This window comes from Festucalex cinctus, chromosome 5, assembly GCF_051991245.1.
Source record: "Festucalex cinctus isolate MCC-2025b chromosome 5, RoL_Fcin_1.0, whole genome shotgun sequence".
Classification (NCBI taxonomy): domain Eukaryota; kingdom Metazoa; phylum Chordata; class Actinopteri; order Syngnathiformes; family Syngnathidae; genus Festucalex; species Festucalex cinctus.
Window position 1 is genome coordinate 26,198,144 of NC_135415.1, and position 17,225 is coordinate 26,215,368.

At 38.5% G+C, this 17,225-nt stretch overlaps 2 protein-coding genes across 4 annotated transcripts in view; both read left to right on the plus strand.

The window, feature by feature from the left end:
• Positions 1 to 5,266, plus strand: part of nsmfb (NMDA receptor synaptonuclear signaling and neuronal migration factor b) — a 30,445-nt gene extending 25,179 nt beyond the window's left edge. For both annotated transcript variants that reach the window (XM_077520714.1, XM_077520715.1), the window contains one exon: positions 172 to 5,266. In XM_077520714.1, coding sequence (XP_077376840.1) covers positions 172 to 269 — 98 coding nt within the window. In that variant the 3' untranslated portion in view covers positions 270 to 5,266. The remainder of the gene's footprint in view (positions 1 to 171) is intronic.
• Positions 5,267 to 8,669: 3,403 nt separating this feature from the next.
• gle1 (GLE1 RNA export mediator) lies at positions 8,670 to 17,062 on the plus strand. Of its 2 annotated transcripts, none has more exons than XM_077521565.1 (15): positions 8,670 to 8,878; positions 9,887 to 10,117; positions 10,331 to 10,462; positions 10,669 to 10,817; positions 10,896 to 10,956; positions 11,062 to 11,319; positions 12,584 to 12,803; positions 13,608 to 13,720; positions 13,826 to 14,038; positions 14,125 to 14,315; positions 14,531 to 14,660; positions 14,773 to 14,877; positions 15,008 to 15,090; positions 15,178 to 15,241; positions 16,131 to 17,062. In XM_077521565.1, exons 1-15 carry the CDS (start codon positions 8,780 to 8,782, stop codon positions 16,197 to 16,199), a joined length of 2,118 nt encoding a protein of 705 aa, XP_077377691.1. In that variant the 5' UTR covers positions 8,670 to 8,779; the 3' UTR covers positions 16,200 to 17,062. The 2 variants fall into 2 exon arrangements, with proteins under 2 accessions (XP_077377691.1, XP_077377692.1); XM_077521566.1 differs by having other exon boundaries at positions 9,887 to 10,084.
• Positions 17,063 to 17,225: the final 163 nt, after the last annotated feature.

The window sequence follows — 17,225 nt, forward strand, 5'->3', positions numbered from 1 at the left end:
AAAATATGAATAATGTAATTAACCATCACCTTACAGCCTTGATAAGGTAAGATAAGTGTTGGAACGCGCCAGCCGCCGGCGGACATTGGCTTTTTCTACGGGTCTTGGCCTATTCATTGTCTATGGGCAACACCTAATCAGGATTTGTTCTGTCTTTTCTTTTCTCTGTAGGTAAAGAGATGATTGAGATGTACTTCAACTTCCGCTTGTTTCGCCTGTGGAAAAGCCGCCAGCACTCGAAAATGCTAGACTACGACGACCTGCTGTGATGACGAAGCTGTATTGTCTGGCTTGTTGGCCAGTTGTGTCACACCTGAGCCTATGTGCTGTGACGGAGGCTGTGGAGTGGGCCCCAAACCCCCCCCCCACCCGAGCAGCTCGGAGTTATAGAGTCGAGGCATCGGCACCAGCTCAGCTGGGATTTATTGCTCTCTCCTGAAGGGACAGAGAGGCCGAGTAGATTCAGCTATTAGTGGTGTACCATCTCTTCTGTAGCCACTTTCCCTTCCTGCTAATCTCTCAGAGAAAACAGAACGAGAAAGACAAGAAAATGGGGTAGAAGGAAAGGACTTCTCATCGTTAGCCTAAATGTGTCAGAACATGCTAGCTGCAGTTAGATTTCCGAGTGTGCGGAGAATGCTTTATTCAAGAGTGGCGGAAGATAACAAAGCTCCTTTTCCTGAAGGTGATTTTATTTTTTTTTCACCTTTTGAAGGTGGAGGCTTGTTTTATTTCTTTAATGAGCAAGTGCTTATTGGAGGATTGGAGAATGGAATTCTTGCGTCTCTCTCTGCTGGTATTTAAAATAATCTAATATATTAGTCTTATTAATAAATTAGAGGTCTATTTAACAGGTGTTTTTTTTTTTAAACTTGGTAATCTGTGTGTTCGTATTTAGTACAGACTGTTGTATTAACTCAGGATAAAGCCAGTGTTTGATGCTAAGAATTAGATCCACTGCTCACATTGCAACATTTGATAGCGAGTGATGAAGGCCTTCATGCAGCACACGTCAAGCAGGATGTTACAACTGTCAGGGTCGGGAATCCGTGTGTTCTCCACATTTTTAGACCCTTCTTTGCCAAACAGACAGTTGTAGCACTCGTGTCTTGTAGCATTAGAAACATTCTATTATTCACGCACTGCGGGCAGCACTGCTCTTTCTGTGGCTGTTCAGCGGGTGATTATTATGTGTTGTCAAGTAGTGTGCCGCGTTAATATTGCATGCCTGTGTCAACACAGTTCATAAGCAAATCTATAATACTAGAGGATCACATTAATACTTTTAACTCATTTGCTCCCAATAACGTGTAAATACATTTTTTTTAATGTTCTATGTGTCCCAAAGACGTATTTATACGTTTTTTTGTTTGTTTGTTTTTTATGCTAGAGCATACAGAAGGCTTTGATGCAGCCTCTCAACTGCAAAGAACGGTTGCAGAAATGGTAGTTATTACACGAACAGCCAGCAGGTGGCAGCAGAGCAAAAGAGATCAACCAGGGCCATCTAGAAAAAAAGCTCAATTACTTAAAATTTTGAATAGTTTTGTGAAAACTGATAAAACTTAGCTCTCTTCTAATGCTAATTGCTGCAAAACGGAAACAGATAGAAAAAACATACTTTTTTTTTCCTGATGAAAGAAGAGACTTTAACACATTCACTGCCAGCCCAGCAGAAATGCATCATTTGACGTCATTTTCCATCAATGGCAGTGAATGAGTTAATCTTTCTTTTGATAGGTTCCATGCTTTTATAGCAATAGAACACAATATTCTGTGGGCCTTGCAAAATCTGTCAAAATCCAGTAAAACAGCCGGGAGCGAACGGGATTGCTTCTGTGAAAATGGCTGGGAGTGAATTAAATATAGGACATTTCAGTGTTTTGTTTTTTTACATTTGAGAGTAGCCTCAAAGTGAAGAGACTCTTCCTTGCTGTTATTTACAACATATTTCTAATTCCGAGCAAATATAACAAATCTGCACTGACGTGAAATTACCTCTGTGTTTTGTATTCTCATATTAAATGGAGGCACCAGCTTGTGTTATAAGATAATAGGTAACTTTTACAATTACTTTTGCAAATAAACTAATTGTCTTGTCGTTTATATTAAATAATTCACATAGCAGCGAGGCGATTAAATATTAAGCCAACATGAGACAGGTTTTATCATGTTACACTTGTAGCCTGTGATCAAACTTGTTTTGTAATTGTACACTGTACGTAGTCAAGTGAATCTGTTTTATCCGGCAATGCCTTGTGTACAGCTGAAATAGAAAAATATTGTGAGAGCAAAAGTAATGGATTGTTTATTTATAGGATAGAATAAAAAGTGCTTCGATGTGTAGCATAACAACTGGTGTTATCAGACAATTGGTGCTGTCAACTAGAGTAACTTTTGCAGTAGATTGCTGCATCTCTCCTTTGCTGAGATGGTCTGAAAATACGTGAATACGATGTCCCCATTCACCTTCTTTTTGATTTGATTTCATTATTATGTATGCGCGTGCGCGAGGAGGTTCGACTTGATTTATTTAGCGCATGGATGTGAATATATGGATTCCGGTGGTTCGGAGTCATGTTAGAAGACAAAGAAGAAATGCAAACGTCTGGTTTGATTCCCTTTAAAGTGGACAACAGCTGTCCAAAAACATCATTTTTATGCTCCTCAGAAATATTGACACTGTCTACATGAGAGTATTTATTTGAAAAGTAAATTGTGAATCACAAATGTTTCATTTAGATTTGTCAATGATCATAGTAGCGGAAGTATTGTGGTACCACGCCGGTTTGTATTTTTAGAAAAAAAAAAAAATCCATTATGACTATTTCATTACTGGTATTCGGTGTGTCACCAAAATTTTAACAGATTTTTATACAAAATGTACTGTCGTCTTTTCTTTAAGGTGCCCTGCCAAATTCTTGAGTACACAATTAATTGTTTTTTGTTTGTTTGAGTCAAACTGCTTCTCAGCTCAATAAAATTCAATAATTATTGACCTCAGAGGCAGATGAATTTCCTGTGTAAAAGGAAGCTCTGAACCTTTTTGGTGAGCTTTTTTTTCTTTTCTTTTTTTTAATCTACGTTTATTGTATAATGTCACATGGAAAATACATTTTCTGTGTTAAATCTAGGGGTGGAACGATACGGGTAAACCACGATTCGATACTGTGACGATATTTGACTCACGATATCGATAATATCACGATACACGATATTTACGATTTTTTATATATTGTCAAAAAAATAATAATTAGCAATATAATCACGATATGGGACTGAAAAAGCCAAACAAATGCCCATAAAAAGGAAAATGTCTAATTATGCATTTATTTAATGGCAAAACTTTCTGCATTGTGCCTCACTGCTTCTTAGTCTCTTAACTGTAAACATTGTAAAGTGAGACAAATTAAAGTGCATAAACATTTATAACATAACACTGCACATCTGGACACATGACATCGATATCTACTGTCAGTGTATCGATAATTTATTGCAACAGAGAGCGCAACAATATATTGCGATATCGATTTTTTTTCCCCCCACCCCTAGTTAAATCCTCAATCTATCTAATATTCATGCAAGGAATTTTGCAAAGCTCCATCAGTTTGTAGCTCAAGTTATGCATCTTTTTTTTTCAAAACTGAAGCTGTTTTTATCCACCCCCAATAATGTTATGTAAACACATACTCGTCTTGTCTGCTTATGCAGTTTCACGAGCTCTGCTTCATTGTAACGTGCAACCTTAACAATTGTTCATATCCGTGTCATTCCTTCTCGATGAAATGTATGTTTTTTATACAATGTCTAGAATTATTAATTCCATAGCAATATATTGAGTGAAACCTATCCCTGAATAATTATTTGATTAAATAGCCTTTAGGGTGTTTGATTCTGACTAAACACGAGTAAAAGAAAATGACATTTTGTTCAGTCTGCTCACTGATTACTTCTTGAAGTCGAGCCTCAGAGCCACACAACTGTTGGTGCGGCATGAGGGATGCTGTCAACACAATCTGGCTGCTACCATGTATGGATTAATAAGTCAATTTATTCTAACCAGTTTTCATATGGATAACTTTGATTAAATTATTCAGACACTGGCCAAAAAAAGACAACGTGAATGCTTGTTGTTTAAATGTGTGTTTGTTTGTTTTTTTTGTTTTTTTTTGTTAGTTTGTTTGTTTTTTTCCTGACTTGAAAAGCACTTCTTTCCCATTCACAAAAGTATTAACATTTTTAAAGTCATTCATACACAATTTGGATGGCACAATCTTAATATTTTTTTTAGGATATTCATAATCTAAACCAAAACATAACAATAACAACTGAACAATACTATACAAATGAAACATTAGTTATCCATGAATTTTTAATAATAATAAAAAAAAAAACCATCCATTTTTGTTATAATATAGTGGACATATATTTCTTAAAATGTTGTTTGTATCATTTATTTCTAAAATATACACAAACAATTATTTAAAAAAAAAATGTGACTTGCATCAGCAACATTAGTTTGAGCTAAACACAAAAATGTATCATTTTGAAAAAAAAAAAACGATTTTGAGATTTCTCCAAAAAATAGCCTCCTTGAGATCTCTATTTTCATTTCCCAGCAGCACAAAAGTTAAAATTGTCATAGAAGTGTATGAAAATAAGCAATTATTGGAACATTTTCAGCTAAAATGCACACAATCACCTAATTATAAAATGACTAACAATTTGGCCAAGATATGAATAATGTTTTGCTTCGGAACATAACATTGCAACATGGATACATTTTAAGGGAGACGAGCAAGGGTAATTCCCAAAGTCATGTTAAGAAAACCTTGGCAATCATTTTGGCTGTCAAATAACTCTTGACACACCATGTGCACAACAATGCATATCTCAATGTCAAACGACTTGTAGGACTCTGTTTTACTGTAAGTGGAAAATATAAATCAGTTGGGCTTCACTCCAATAGAGCAATCTACAGACTGACCTTTGAACACTTTCATCACGTTATTTTGACATGAAAATAAATCAATACTTTTGTTGCTGTACAGTATTTCCAAGGCAGTAGGAGATCCGTGTATAACACATGCTGAGATGTCGGTTTAGCAACTCAATGTCATTCCAAAACTAATGAGTGGGTGTAGTTGGAAGAACCAATAGCTATTGCAGTTATGTTCTCAAAACCTGAGATTACAGGTATGGGTAGCTCCTGTGCATTTGAATTGAATATAACGTTACGTGTCTAAGGTGTATTGCGTCTGGACTCATAGTAAAGCAATAATGCATTGGTAAATGTGCTGCACTTTTGGTGACACCATGTGAGAAAATAATTGTTCATTAAACTTCCGTTTCACACTTTGTTGTATTGTTGTTCTTGATCAAGCGATGCTCCCTAATGCACTGCAATGTGTGGACCATTTGTATAATTGTGGTCAATAAATAAATAAATGGCACATACAGGACTGTCTCAGAAAATTAGAATATTGTGACAAAGTCCATTATTTTCTGTAATGCAATTAAATAAGCAAAAATGCCATACATTCTGGATTCATTACAAATCAACTGAAATATTGCAAGCCTTTTATTGTTTTAATAGTGCTGATTGTGGCTTTTTTTTTGTTTTTTGTTTTTTTGTTTTTTACTTGGTCTGAGGAAAATATTCTAATATTTTGAGATAGGATATTTGGCTGCAAAGGCCATAATCACAAATATTAAAACAATAAAATGCTAGCAATATTTCAGTTGATTTGTAATGAATCCAGAATGTATGGCATTTTTGCTTATTTAATTGCATTACATAAAATAATGGACTTCCTCACAATATTATAATTTTCTGAGACAGTCCTGTATAGTGCATACTCAAAACTTTACAGGGAGCTGAGCAGTGGTGGTGTATGAAGACAAAATCATAAAAACTCAGTAGCTGGGTCACGTATAGCCTCGAAGCAATCTACATCATCGGGTTGGGGCAGTCGAATGACTATACATGGGGAAAACATTTTTGTTCAACAGGCCATTTTCAAATTGTGGAGGTGTCATCAGGTTCATTGTGGAAACTGGAAAGTAACTCTTTATTCACCAGTGTTGATATATAATACATTTATTTTTATTTATATAGTGTTGTGTAGTGATGTCGCAGGTGCAGAGAAGAAGGAGGCACTTTCCGCGTAGCTAGCTTGTAGCCTACTTTATTTTTCTCCTCCCATCTCCTTCGGCATGCGCACATACACATCAAGTGTATAGTACTGCCACCTAGTGGAGTAGTGAAATAGGCAAGACAACACCACATACAGTATAGCACTTTTCAAAAGACTTGATTAGCGCTTAATCAGATAACGATTGATTGATTTTAGCTTTATAGACAAAAAATAGGCATATTGTAAGCGGAGTCTCTCTGAAAATACTGTTGACACCCCTTGCTGAAGCTATTCTATTTAACTCCTAATCTGGTACAGCAATACCTCGGGGTCCCTTTAGAGCGGCTGGAGGACACGGCTAGCGAGAAGGACATGGAAATCATCTTATTTAGTCATCTTCTGTTGCGGTAAACTTGTCCTGCTAAAAGGATGAGTGGAACAATGAATTCATGAATTTATGAAAGAAGATGACCTTCAAACCTTCAACATCTCCAGCTTCCTCGTCACTCTTTCTTTTTTTCTTTTTTTTTTAACCACGCTGATAAATGGGTGCACTTTTCTCAACAATGCAGGAGTGCGGAGTTGGCACAGCATGTAGTACTAAAATGGGTCACATTCATTTGATGACACATTTGTGTCCTGTCTGATGAGTGTTTTGTTTTGCTTTCTGTTCGAGGCGGGGGGACATTCTCTGTCCAAATAAATCCTATTGTCATTTCAATGCTCTCGCGGGTCGACGTCCAATTTTCTGTTGCTCACTGATGTAATGCACTTTTTAAAGGGATGTGGCTGTCAGCGTTCTCCATGATTTTCCAATGCACCTTGCAGCCCATCTAAACCTCCAATCAAACCCTAAATTAAAGTGCAATCTTGAAAAAGTACTCGTTGTTCGATATCACTTGTTTGAGACCGATACCGATACGAGGACTTAACTCTTCAGTACTCACCGATACCATTCACTTATGATACATAAAATTTCCACAAAAAAGTCAGAATTTTTATAGCAAAAAAAAATCCTTAAAATGGCATGACATTAATGGCAATTCTATTTTTTTCAATTTGTTAATAAAATACATTTTGTATAGAGCACACTACAAAATAAAACAAATAATCCAGTCCAAATCAAAATATTGGACTGTACATTTTTTTAAATAGTATTTTTAGTGGTTTTAATTTGAACAGACACAATCATCACTCAACTCTTCCACAAAAGCAGAAAAAAACATCGACAAAATGCCAAAATGAACCCTTAAAATAATAAAAATGTAAATATAAGTCCCACTTCACAGCCTGAAGCCCTCACAAGGGTCACGGGGGTGCTGGAGCCTATTCCAGCCAGCTTCACCCTGAACTGGTTGCCAGCCAATTGCAGATAGAGCTAATGTGACCTTTCAATTATCACAGCAGTAATCAATCCATGAGTCCTGCTCTGGGGGATGTGCACAAGTAGCATAAAGGTCATTGCGACCAAAGCATTCTTCGACGTCTCCCTCAACCTTTTGCATTTAAAAAAAAAAAGTTGAATTATTAATGTAATTGTCTTACATTAGATTGGCATTACTGTACAAGGAATGGAACTCACTACCAGATAAGATTAGACAGTTAACAATATATAAGGCTTTTAATAAACATTTGAAAAAGTGGCTTGTTGATTCATATACTTGTCAACACTAAAAGACACTGAATCTGCTGTGCTGTTATGTGTATTTGTAATGTACTGTATTGTTTCTATTCTTAACAGCAAAGTTGTTTTGTCTTCTTAGTGTGTCTGGACCTGTTTAGTCCAACTGTGTTTTTACTAATTGTGTGTCTGTGCTATACTTATATTTTTGTATTTTATTCTTTTTTTTTTTTTTTTTTAACATTATGGCCAAGGGGACTACAGATGGAAAATGGCCTTCTGGCTAATTCTGGCTTTTTTTTAACTCTTGAATTTCTATGTGTTTTATTATTAAATTGCACTGTGCCCTTTTAAATAAGTCAAATTCAATTGACATTACTGTTGTAATAAAACGTTCCACAAGCATATTAGCATGCAGCATTCAACATTTATACTCAATTTCTTCAGAAATTGCACATTGTCTAGTTGTTATTGATACGAGGTATCTTCCAAGTGAATAAAATACCCTAATCAAAATCGATTTGAGTCTTTATTAGTGACAATCTGAAATTATTATTATTATTTTTTGAAGAAGAGGTGGAAAAAAAAAGAATGCTAGGGTTAAGGTTACAGCGCTTACCTAGAACCAGCTGTGTGACCGCCATATACGGGTACAGTTTTGAGTTTTACAGTTTGGCAAGCGTGGATTTGGATAGTGTTTGCAAGATTGTTTTTTTTTTCTTTGTTTTTCCTCTCAATATTTATTTCATGTTTTGCATTTTTCTCTTTTTTTTATGGAGACTGCATGGTTTAGTGTTTTGTGTAAAGCGTTTGGATTAAATATTCGCGTTTACACTCTTAACCGGCAGGTGGCGGAAACACACCATGACGTTATTTACCAACCTCAAAAAAATCCACACGAAGAAGACTTGTTCCGGTTGCCTACGCACACTCACACTGGTTCTCGTGCAGGCGCCAGTGATCGTTGCCTTACTTTGTTTTGGTTTTATTATTTTTAAACTTGTTTGTACGTTTATTCACAATGCCTAGTGACAGTCTCCGTTGGGAAACGTTACAAAGTCTAAAAGACTCACCCAAGGGAAAGATAAAATTCAACCCGTATTGGTCGGCGAAAGATGAGGTGAGTGATTTTTATTTTATTTTTATTTATTTTTAGCTTAGCTTATCGTAGTTTAGCTCAACTTGGTCGGGTGGAAAATTACCGCCAGTGTGTGTGTGTCCCTGTTCCATTGGCATAATGTGTTTCTGTGTCCGTTTGGGTGGCTTGTATGGGCATGTAGGTGGCAGGACTGGTGAATACAACCTAAATGATTTAGGCAGTGGTTATTTTGCCGTGACCGGCAACTTTGCTGCCATTTTTTTTTTAAAGACTTAAGACTTATTTGTGGAGCGCTTACTTTGTTGAACGAAATAAAGTTTGTCTGGTCACTCGGACGTTGAAAGCGATTTCAGCCCGGCTCAAAACGAATCGTGCAATCAAATTCGTGTATTTGTTGTGACGCATTCTTCGTGAGTGACGTCACTCACCAGAAGTCTTTCATCTGCTATCATTACACGAAAGTCACGAATCAAAGTTTTACCGCAACAACAATAACAGAAGGCATTCACTACTGTTTCTCTTCGAGTTATAACGAAAATAATAACACTAATAATAATTTTCGCAGCGGTGAATCCTTCCCAACTCGTCTTTGGGCGGAGGAGAATAAACATGACTGTCTTTCCTTTTAGCCGTTAACTGGCGTGTTTTATAGACCTTTACAGTGTGACGTCACGTTGAAGTGCGCCCCTAGCGGTGGGTGTCAGGGCGTCAATTCGGGTGAATTAGAAAACAATCAGTGTGAGCTAGAAAATAGGTCAAACAGTTGATAAATCAGCTGCCAATGCTATGGTGAACTTGTGCGCCGCCGACGGATGCTCAGCTACACCGTTACGAGCACACAACTTGTTCTTGTGCGGAGGTGGCACGTTTAATTTACTGTACCTCACTCATGCGGTTTTATTTTTTCAAGACTTTCTGAGCACCTTGTATAAGTCCATTGAATTCAGTTAATTTCGGTTATTGACACTATTGAAGACTTATTTTGGTGATGTTATATGTGATATATATATATTTGTCTGTGCTCTGCAGGACATTTTGTCAGGTTATCAAGACTCGCTCAGCTTGTCATCGCAGTCAGGAGTCATACTGCAAAACCTCAAGTCCCAGTTCCCGCAGACGGCTGTTGGTTTGAGTGTTAGCCGTGGTCAATCCAGTCCTGGGCTCATTGCCTCTGTATCCTCTACCGGATCCAGCCGTGAGATCAGAGTCAAGGACAACACAACCACGGTAACAATACCTTTGAAGGCTGAGCAAGAACAGGTGACTCCTTGTCGCAACACTTTTGTTGAAGATGTTCTAGTTTAGTTGATGAAATCTTTCGGGTTATTATCAAAACTCATTTATATTGACTGAGTTAACATTTCAAAATTGTTGGGTAAAACTCAATATCATGTGATATTGATCTGAATTAATCCCTTTGGAACTCTTGTCTCCATCCTTTCTTCACATCAAATTTATGATGGGAACAATCAGACTGCAGAAAGCGATGGCGATGAAATTACCAGTCCCTTGTCCTCGACGACCATCTCCCTACTCTCCCCTGAAGCCATGGCGATGGCTGGATGCATTGTTAGGTTTGAAGAGGAGCAACGTAGAAAAGCGAAGGTCTGAATCTAATCTATTTTTCTTTTTCAAATGGGAATGCTTAGTTTTTGTGGGATATTGATATATCGATACATGGTTTTATGTATCGATATTGGAATATGAAAAGGTCGTATCGATACTATATCGATATTTTGAACCCAGCCCTACTGGCAACAGGCGCCGTACAATACAATGCCAGCAATTAATGTTATATTTGTGTGGGTCAGATGGCTTTCAGAGTGCATCAGGAACAGCAGGAGAAGCTGGTGATGGTCGTGGCCAGCACTGAGTTGGAGCAGCTGAAGCGCTTCGAGGAGCGCTTGGAGTTGAAGCAGAGACAAGAGTACCAGAGCATGCGGGATATGATGGACAGAGAGTGAGATGACTTGACCGACATGTGAAAGTGTGCACGCTTGCCTTTCTTTTCATGGCTTTTGAATTTTCTCTACTGTAGAACAAAAGAGAGCATCGGACGTCAAGAGAAGCTGAAGGAAGAGCAACGCCACAGATTGAAGGTATTTTCACAGTGTGACTTATTTCACCCAAGCCAAGCACATCCACCCATACATTTGGTGGAAGCAAACTTTACAAGTGTCCGATTCCCATCTTGTGGTCCAAAGATCCAGAATCTCCGTCTGAGGGAGGTGGAGCAGCAGCGTTTGAGGGAGGCAGAGCTGGAGCGACAGCGACTGGTTGAAGGCAAAGAGAGGCTGCGGAACCTCAACTCCTTTCAGGAGGAGATCCTGCAGATCAACCAGCTTCTGGAGGCCTCCAGCCAGAATCAAACCACTGTCCTATCAGCAAGTATTGGCACCTACAACGCCCGTGGGAACCAACTGTGCTCCCAGGTATCCGAGGTTGTTCGAAAGACAGCAGAGGTCAGTGAAAAGCTTATTAGCTTATTAATTTAAAAAAAAAATATATATATACAAAATCACACACGCACGCACACCCCCGCACACACCCACACACACACATCAGACGAAATAGATCTTGGTATGTGTCGTCGTAAATCAGGGTTTCTGCGCGTCATTAACTCATTTGCTCCCTATAACGTGTAAATAAGTTTTTTTTTTTTTTTTTAAGTGTCCCAAAGACGTATTTATATGTTTTGTTGTTGTTGTTTTTTTACGCTAGAGCATACAGAAGGCTTTGATGTAGCCTCTAAACTGCAAAGAACAGTTGCAGAATAGTAGTTATTACACAAACGTCAATTACTTACAATTTTGAATAGATTTGTGAAAACTGATGAAACTTAGCTCTCTTCTAATGCTAATTACTGCACAACGGAAACAGATTGAAACATACTTTTTCTTCCTGATGAAAGAAGAGACTTTAATCTTTCTTTTGATAGGTTCCATGCTTTTATAGCAATAGAACACAATATTCTGTGGGCCTTGCAAAATCAGTCAAAATCCAGTAACACAGCCGGGAGCGAACGGGATTGCTTCTGTGAAAATGGCTGGGAGTCAATGAGTTAAAAACCATTAAAAGTCATTAATAGATTTTGATTAAATTAAGGACGCACACGAAATTAAAAAGCATTAAATACATTGCACAGAGGCATTCAGATTTAAATATTTTATATATAAACACAGGTCTTGACCCTGCAACCAATTCACCAGCAAACGCGGCCAACTTTATAGCCTGTGTTGGTAAAATAATAATAATAATCCGCTCGCACAGTGTCAGTACATGTTTAAAAGTGCAATGGCTATAATCCGTTTGAATCAAGCACCACAGTTAGTCGTAAATAGTCAGTGGAACGCGCTGCAGAGGCCAACTTCAAAATAAAAGCCCAAGTTCCAACTAATACATTAACGTTGATGCAAATGCCTTGTTACTTAAACGTAAAGCCTATTTTCTAATGTCTTCTTTTAAACTAATATAAAATAATTGACCTGTTTTGTTGCAGACAAATCTTGTTATAGTCAAATATTTTTTAGCTGTATGTTGCGTCGCTGTCAATCTTTTTGTCATCTGAAACTACACTGTGCAAATTAAGGCAACTATACGGTCATGCCTCCAGCAAAACAACAAAAAAAGGTGCGACCAAAACCTGTGTGGTGCAACCAACTGAAAAACGGAGAACCACTCTGAGCGTCGGTTCGACTTATCTGATTCATTCTTCCATCTTTACAGGGACAGTATCCCAGCGTGGAAGATATGGCTGTGGCGGAGCGGGCCCTACATGAAATGAGGACTCAGATCCGCTTGATGCAGGAAGAGGCAATTAAAGCTCAGGAGGAGGAGAAGAAGAAAGAGTTGGCGGAGTCCCACAGGAAGCTGCTGGAGCAGAAGACGCAGCAGGAAGCACAAAAGAAGGCGGAGCAGTTAGCCAAAGAGAAAGCACATAAGCAAGGTAGGAAACTGAAAACATAAAACACAGACACTAGGCACAAAGCGGCTTTTTGAAATCTATTTAAACTGGGTGTGTTCCGATCAGGGTTTTGTTCGGCACATTCCAATATTGATCATCCTAGACTGAAATCGACCGATACCAATTCCAATACCAATCACATGAATCAGTCGCACATTTTCCCATTGTAGAGCTGCTCATAAACAATTATTTTAACAATTGATTAATCTGACAATTAGTTGATGAATCAGATTTAAAAACAAACATTTTATCCAAATGTCCTTCCATTACACAAAAACAGGACATTTCAGTGTTTCAAATTGACAGTGCAGAAAATGCACAAACTTATATTAGGATTTAGTTGCTGGTTAGGTCTGTAACGTACAGTGTTCAGGAAAGGGGGAGGGGACTTATACACCACACAGGCTGGTCTCTAATTGGCTGCAAAGTGATCGGCTTTTGTGATCAGCAATGAATGCCATTGATCATTATGTGGCGATGACGTACTTTTTCACGGAAATTAGCGAATTACTATCGATGACCGATCAATCGAGCACGGTTTGGTTAGACTGTTCAGTTTGGTTCACAGGCATGTGCAGCTCTGTTTCTCATTTGTGATTAAGGACCATATAAATAAGGCGAAAGAGGCACAGCAGTGTACAGTAGCGCTCATATTATTCGTAGTTCTCTGAACTGCTTATTCTCACAAGGGTCGTTGGCATGCTGGACCTTATCCCAGCGTTCATTGGGCGAGAGGTGGGGTATACTGAACACTGAACTGGAATGTTTGACACTGTTGCCCAACAGGACTGCAGAACGATGCGGATGACACCACGGTGAAATGGTACAAGGAGTTGCAGGAGTCGTTGGATAAGTGTGCTCATTCCTTTGAGGAACTCAGCTCATCAAAAGATGTCCAGGTTCGTTTGAACGCTGGCTTATGGTAATCAATTTGTCATAGAACTAGCAACTGTCTGCAAGTTATGTGATGCATCCTTACTATGTCATCATTTCTGTGTATGTAGACAAAGCGACTGAAGTTGGACCTCCAGAAAGCCGCAACTATACCCATCAGTCAAATCTCTTTCAATTCTGGAACTCAGCTTCGAGAAATTTTTGGAAAGCTCAACAAGCTGCTGTCTGGCCAGGCGGTGTTGTCGGGCGGGAAGTCCATTTCCTCCTCCCAGCACCCACAAGGCTTGGACTTTGTGTTTTACAAAATGGCTGAGAAGTTTGTGGTGAGTGCTAAGTCACCAGACTGGTCTATTAAGAAAATATCTGATGATGGAAATCTGATGCAAAAGCATGTGATTTGTTGTTATAGAAACAAGGTGAAGAAGAGGTGGCAGCTCATCATGAAGCAGCCTTCCCGATGGGCATGGCGGCCTCGGGGATCTGGCAGCTGCACCCTCAATTTGGTGACCTCTTCCTTGGCCACCTGCACAAAAAATGTCCTTATGCGGTCCCACACTATCCAAGAATGAAGGATGGCACACCTGTGGACGAATATCAGAGGTCAGTCGTTGCTTCTACAGTCACTGGCCACCTGAGGCCTGTGACTAATGCTAATCAAGCTGCAAGTTGGTCTTTTGTGGTAGTATTTGTGTAGTGAGAGAGTGTTGGTCAACACCCAAGACAAAGGCAATATCTTGCTTCATCCATTTCTGTCTGCAAGAGACAAAGCTGAGAACAGAAGAACATCTTTTAAAAGGCAGGTTTCTGCTCAACAGAATTCTTGGTTACCGCGTGGATGACGATGGGCTTGAAGGCCAAGACAGTTTCCTGAAAAGGATGTCCGGCATGATCCGCCTCTATGCTGCCATCATCCAACTGAAGTGGCCTTTTGACTCAAAGCAGGCGGTAGGAAGTCTTTCATTTCGTGGCATGTCTTTGGACTGAAGACAAAGACGTAAATCACAATTGTACTGTTCACTGGCATCATCGTATTTATAGTATTTGATTTATCTTTCAGTTGCCCACTCATGGTCTGAATCATGGTTGGCGCTGGTTGGCTCAGATGCTCAACATGGAGCCTATTGCCGACATCACCGCGACATTACTGTTTGACTTTCTTGAGGTGAGTCCAACTTACTGCACCGTTCCTTTTACGTATGTGGAAAAGGGGAGCCTGCAGTTGTTATTTTGACTTCAACCTTGTTGATGCACATACAGTTGGTGCCCCCTCATTTTGTCCACGTTTCCTTCAGGTTTGCGGTCACGCTTTGTTACAAAGCTACCAGGGCCAGTTCTGGAAAGTCCTCATGCTTCTGAAAGAGCAATACTTACAAAGGTGTGCACTCGCTTGGACTGGTATTTATTTAAAGGGACAGTGCTAAATTTTGGATGATGACCCAAGTTTGTGTCTGTTTGTTACCAGGATTGAAGCTGTGACGGGAAGTGGTCAGATGGGCTCTGTCTCCAGACTAAGATTATTTCTTGAGGTACGAGATGCACCCTTGAGTTTGCCTTTTGTGAGTGTGTGTGTTCACTGTCATACATAATGAAAAAAAATACTACAGGGAACATAAAAGCAACTAAGGCAGTGGTTCTTAACCTGGGTTCAATTGAAGCCAAGGGTCCAGTAAGTCAGTCTTGCTCGGCGATGATGCACCCCCGCTTGGCCATCATTGGCTTGCAGGTGATCACGCTAAATTGTTTGGCAAGGAAATTTAGTAGTTGACTTTTAACTGTTGCGATGGAACGTTGTGTTTCTTTATTTTATTTTTTTAATTTCTTTATTATTAGGGATGTCACGATAAGTGCAATATCGTGATGTTAAAACTGCCACAATATCGTCGTCGTCATGTTCACAATATGTAAAAGGAACACATCTGTCAAAAAAGTCAGGTTGATTTACATTTGTGCAGTTCTAGCACCCTCTAGTGGCTATTTTATTAGTGTAATTTAATTTTCATTAGGGATGTTTTGGCCTTCTATGTTTAAAATCTATGCTAATTGTCAGATGAAGGGGAACCTAATTTGCTTGTGAAGCGATCAATGTGTGCTTGCATTACCAAGTGCCTCAATATTGTTATTAGAGATTGTAGGTGGTTTATATGCATTGCTGTTATGTATAAAAGCACAATATTGTGATATCTTTTTTTTTTTTTTTTTTTTTTTTTTTTTACAATATTGTGATCTTTTTTAAATATCGCCACAATATCGGGATAATGTCTTGAATTTGAAAAATATAAAAATCCTATTTTCAACAAAGAAGGGCTCGGTGAACGTGCATGGGGAACTGGTGGATTCAGTACCTCCAACAAGGTTAATGAAACCAGAAACCCCGTGATTAATGAGTGTGATACTTTGTTGTGTTCTACCCCATAGAAATTGCTTCAAGAAAGGCAGATCAGTCCACCCAAAGGCCAGCTGACATCCGAGTTCTGGAGGTCATGAAGTTGGAGGAGAGCACGTTGACTTTGGATGGATCAAATGCATCAAAGTCACCTTACATGAGCATGAAAAGACAATATACTTACGTCTGCAGTTGTCTGCTACCTCTTATTGGACTTGAACTTTAGCAATGATGCGCCCTCCAAAAACACTGTGATGTATATAATTTTGGAAACGAAGTTGGTGTGTGTCAACTTTTTAATTGTCAACATTCATGGAAAAGACAAAAACTACACAATGATTATTACTTAAAAGCCACCAATGCAGAGCTTTCGTTATAACAGACTATTATTTTTTAATGAAATGTAATGTTTTTATCAGATGATTCATGTGAAGGCTCCGATTAAATTACTCTAAAATTATTATTTGCAGCAAATGAAATTTGCCCAAAATCATAAACAATGCCATTTTAAATTAGCCAAATGATGTTTGAAGTCTTAATGACTTTTTTTTTCCAATGTGTTGTTTTCCATAAATACACAATTACCTTAAATACCTTTTTGATTTTTATTTCTGCACAACTTACCACCTACCATCCAGACTTCATCCTCTCTCGTTGACAGACAACAGAACTCTGAAATAGCTTCTTTGTATCCTGCAGTGATTATAGTGCATATAATGGTCTGGAGCAGAAGGGTCATAAAAAAATACATTAGCTGTGCCTTTGATTGCAGCCCAAACTCAATTCCAGACACTCATTAACAGTGAAACCAGCAGATGCAGTATAAGTATGCACAGATCATCATGGGGGGGGATTGGTGGACTAAATTTGCAGACTCCAATAAAACTCCAGAATGACAATGAGAATGTTTTTGTTTGTATTTATATTTTTGTAATTTGAGTTAAAAATAAATGAATAAATAACATCACGTGTACATACACTGAACACAAATATTCTGTCTAAATGTTTTATTGAGCACTTCTCCTTTGTTGAGATCATCCAGCTACCTCACAGGTGTGACATCAAGGTCCGTTTAAGAGCAGCATTGTATTTTTCTTAGCATATTTTGTTACCTTTTAACCTATTAT

Coding starts and splice junctions, on each gene's coding strand:
- gle1 (XM_077521565.1), top strand. CDS start 8,780: ATGCCTAGTGACAGTCTCCGTTGGGAAACGTTACAAAGTCTAAAAGAC. Junction 8,879..9,886: donor ATTGGTCGGCGAAAGATGAG/GTGAGTGATTTT, acceptor TGTGCTCTGCAG/GACATTTTGTCAGGTTATCA. Junction 15,242..16,130: donor GACTAAGATTATTTCTTGAG/GTACGAGATGCA, acceptor TCTACCCCATAG/AAATTGCTTCAAGAAAGGCA.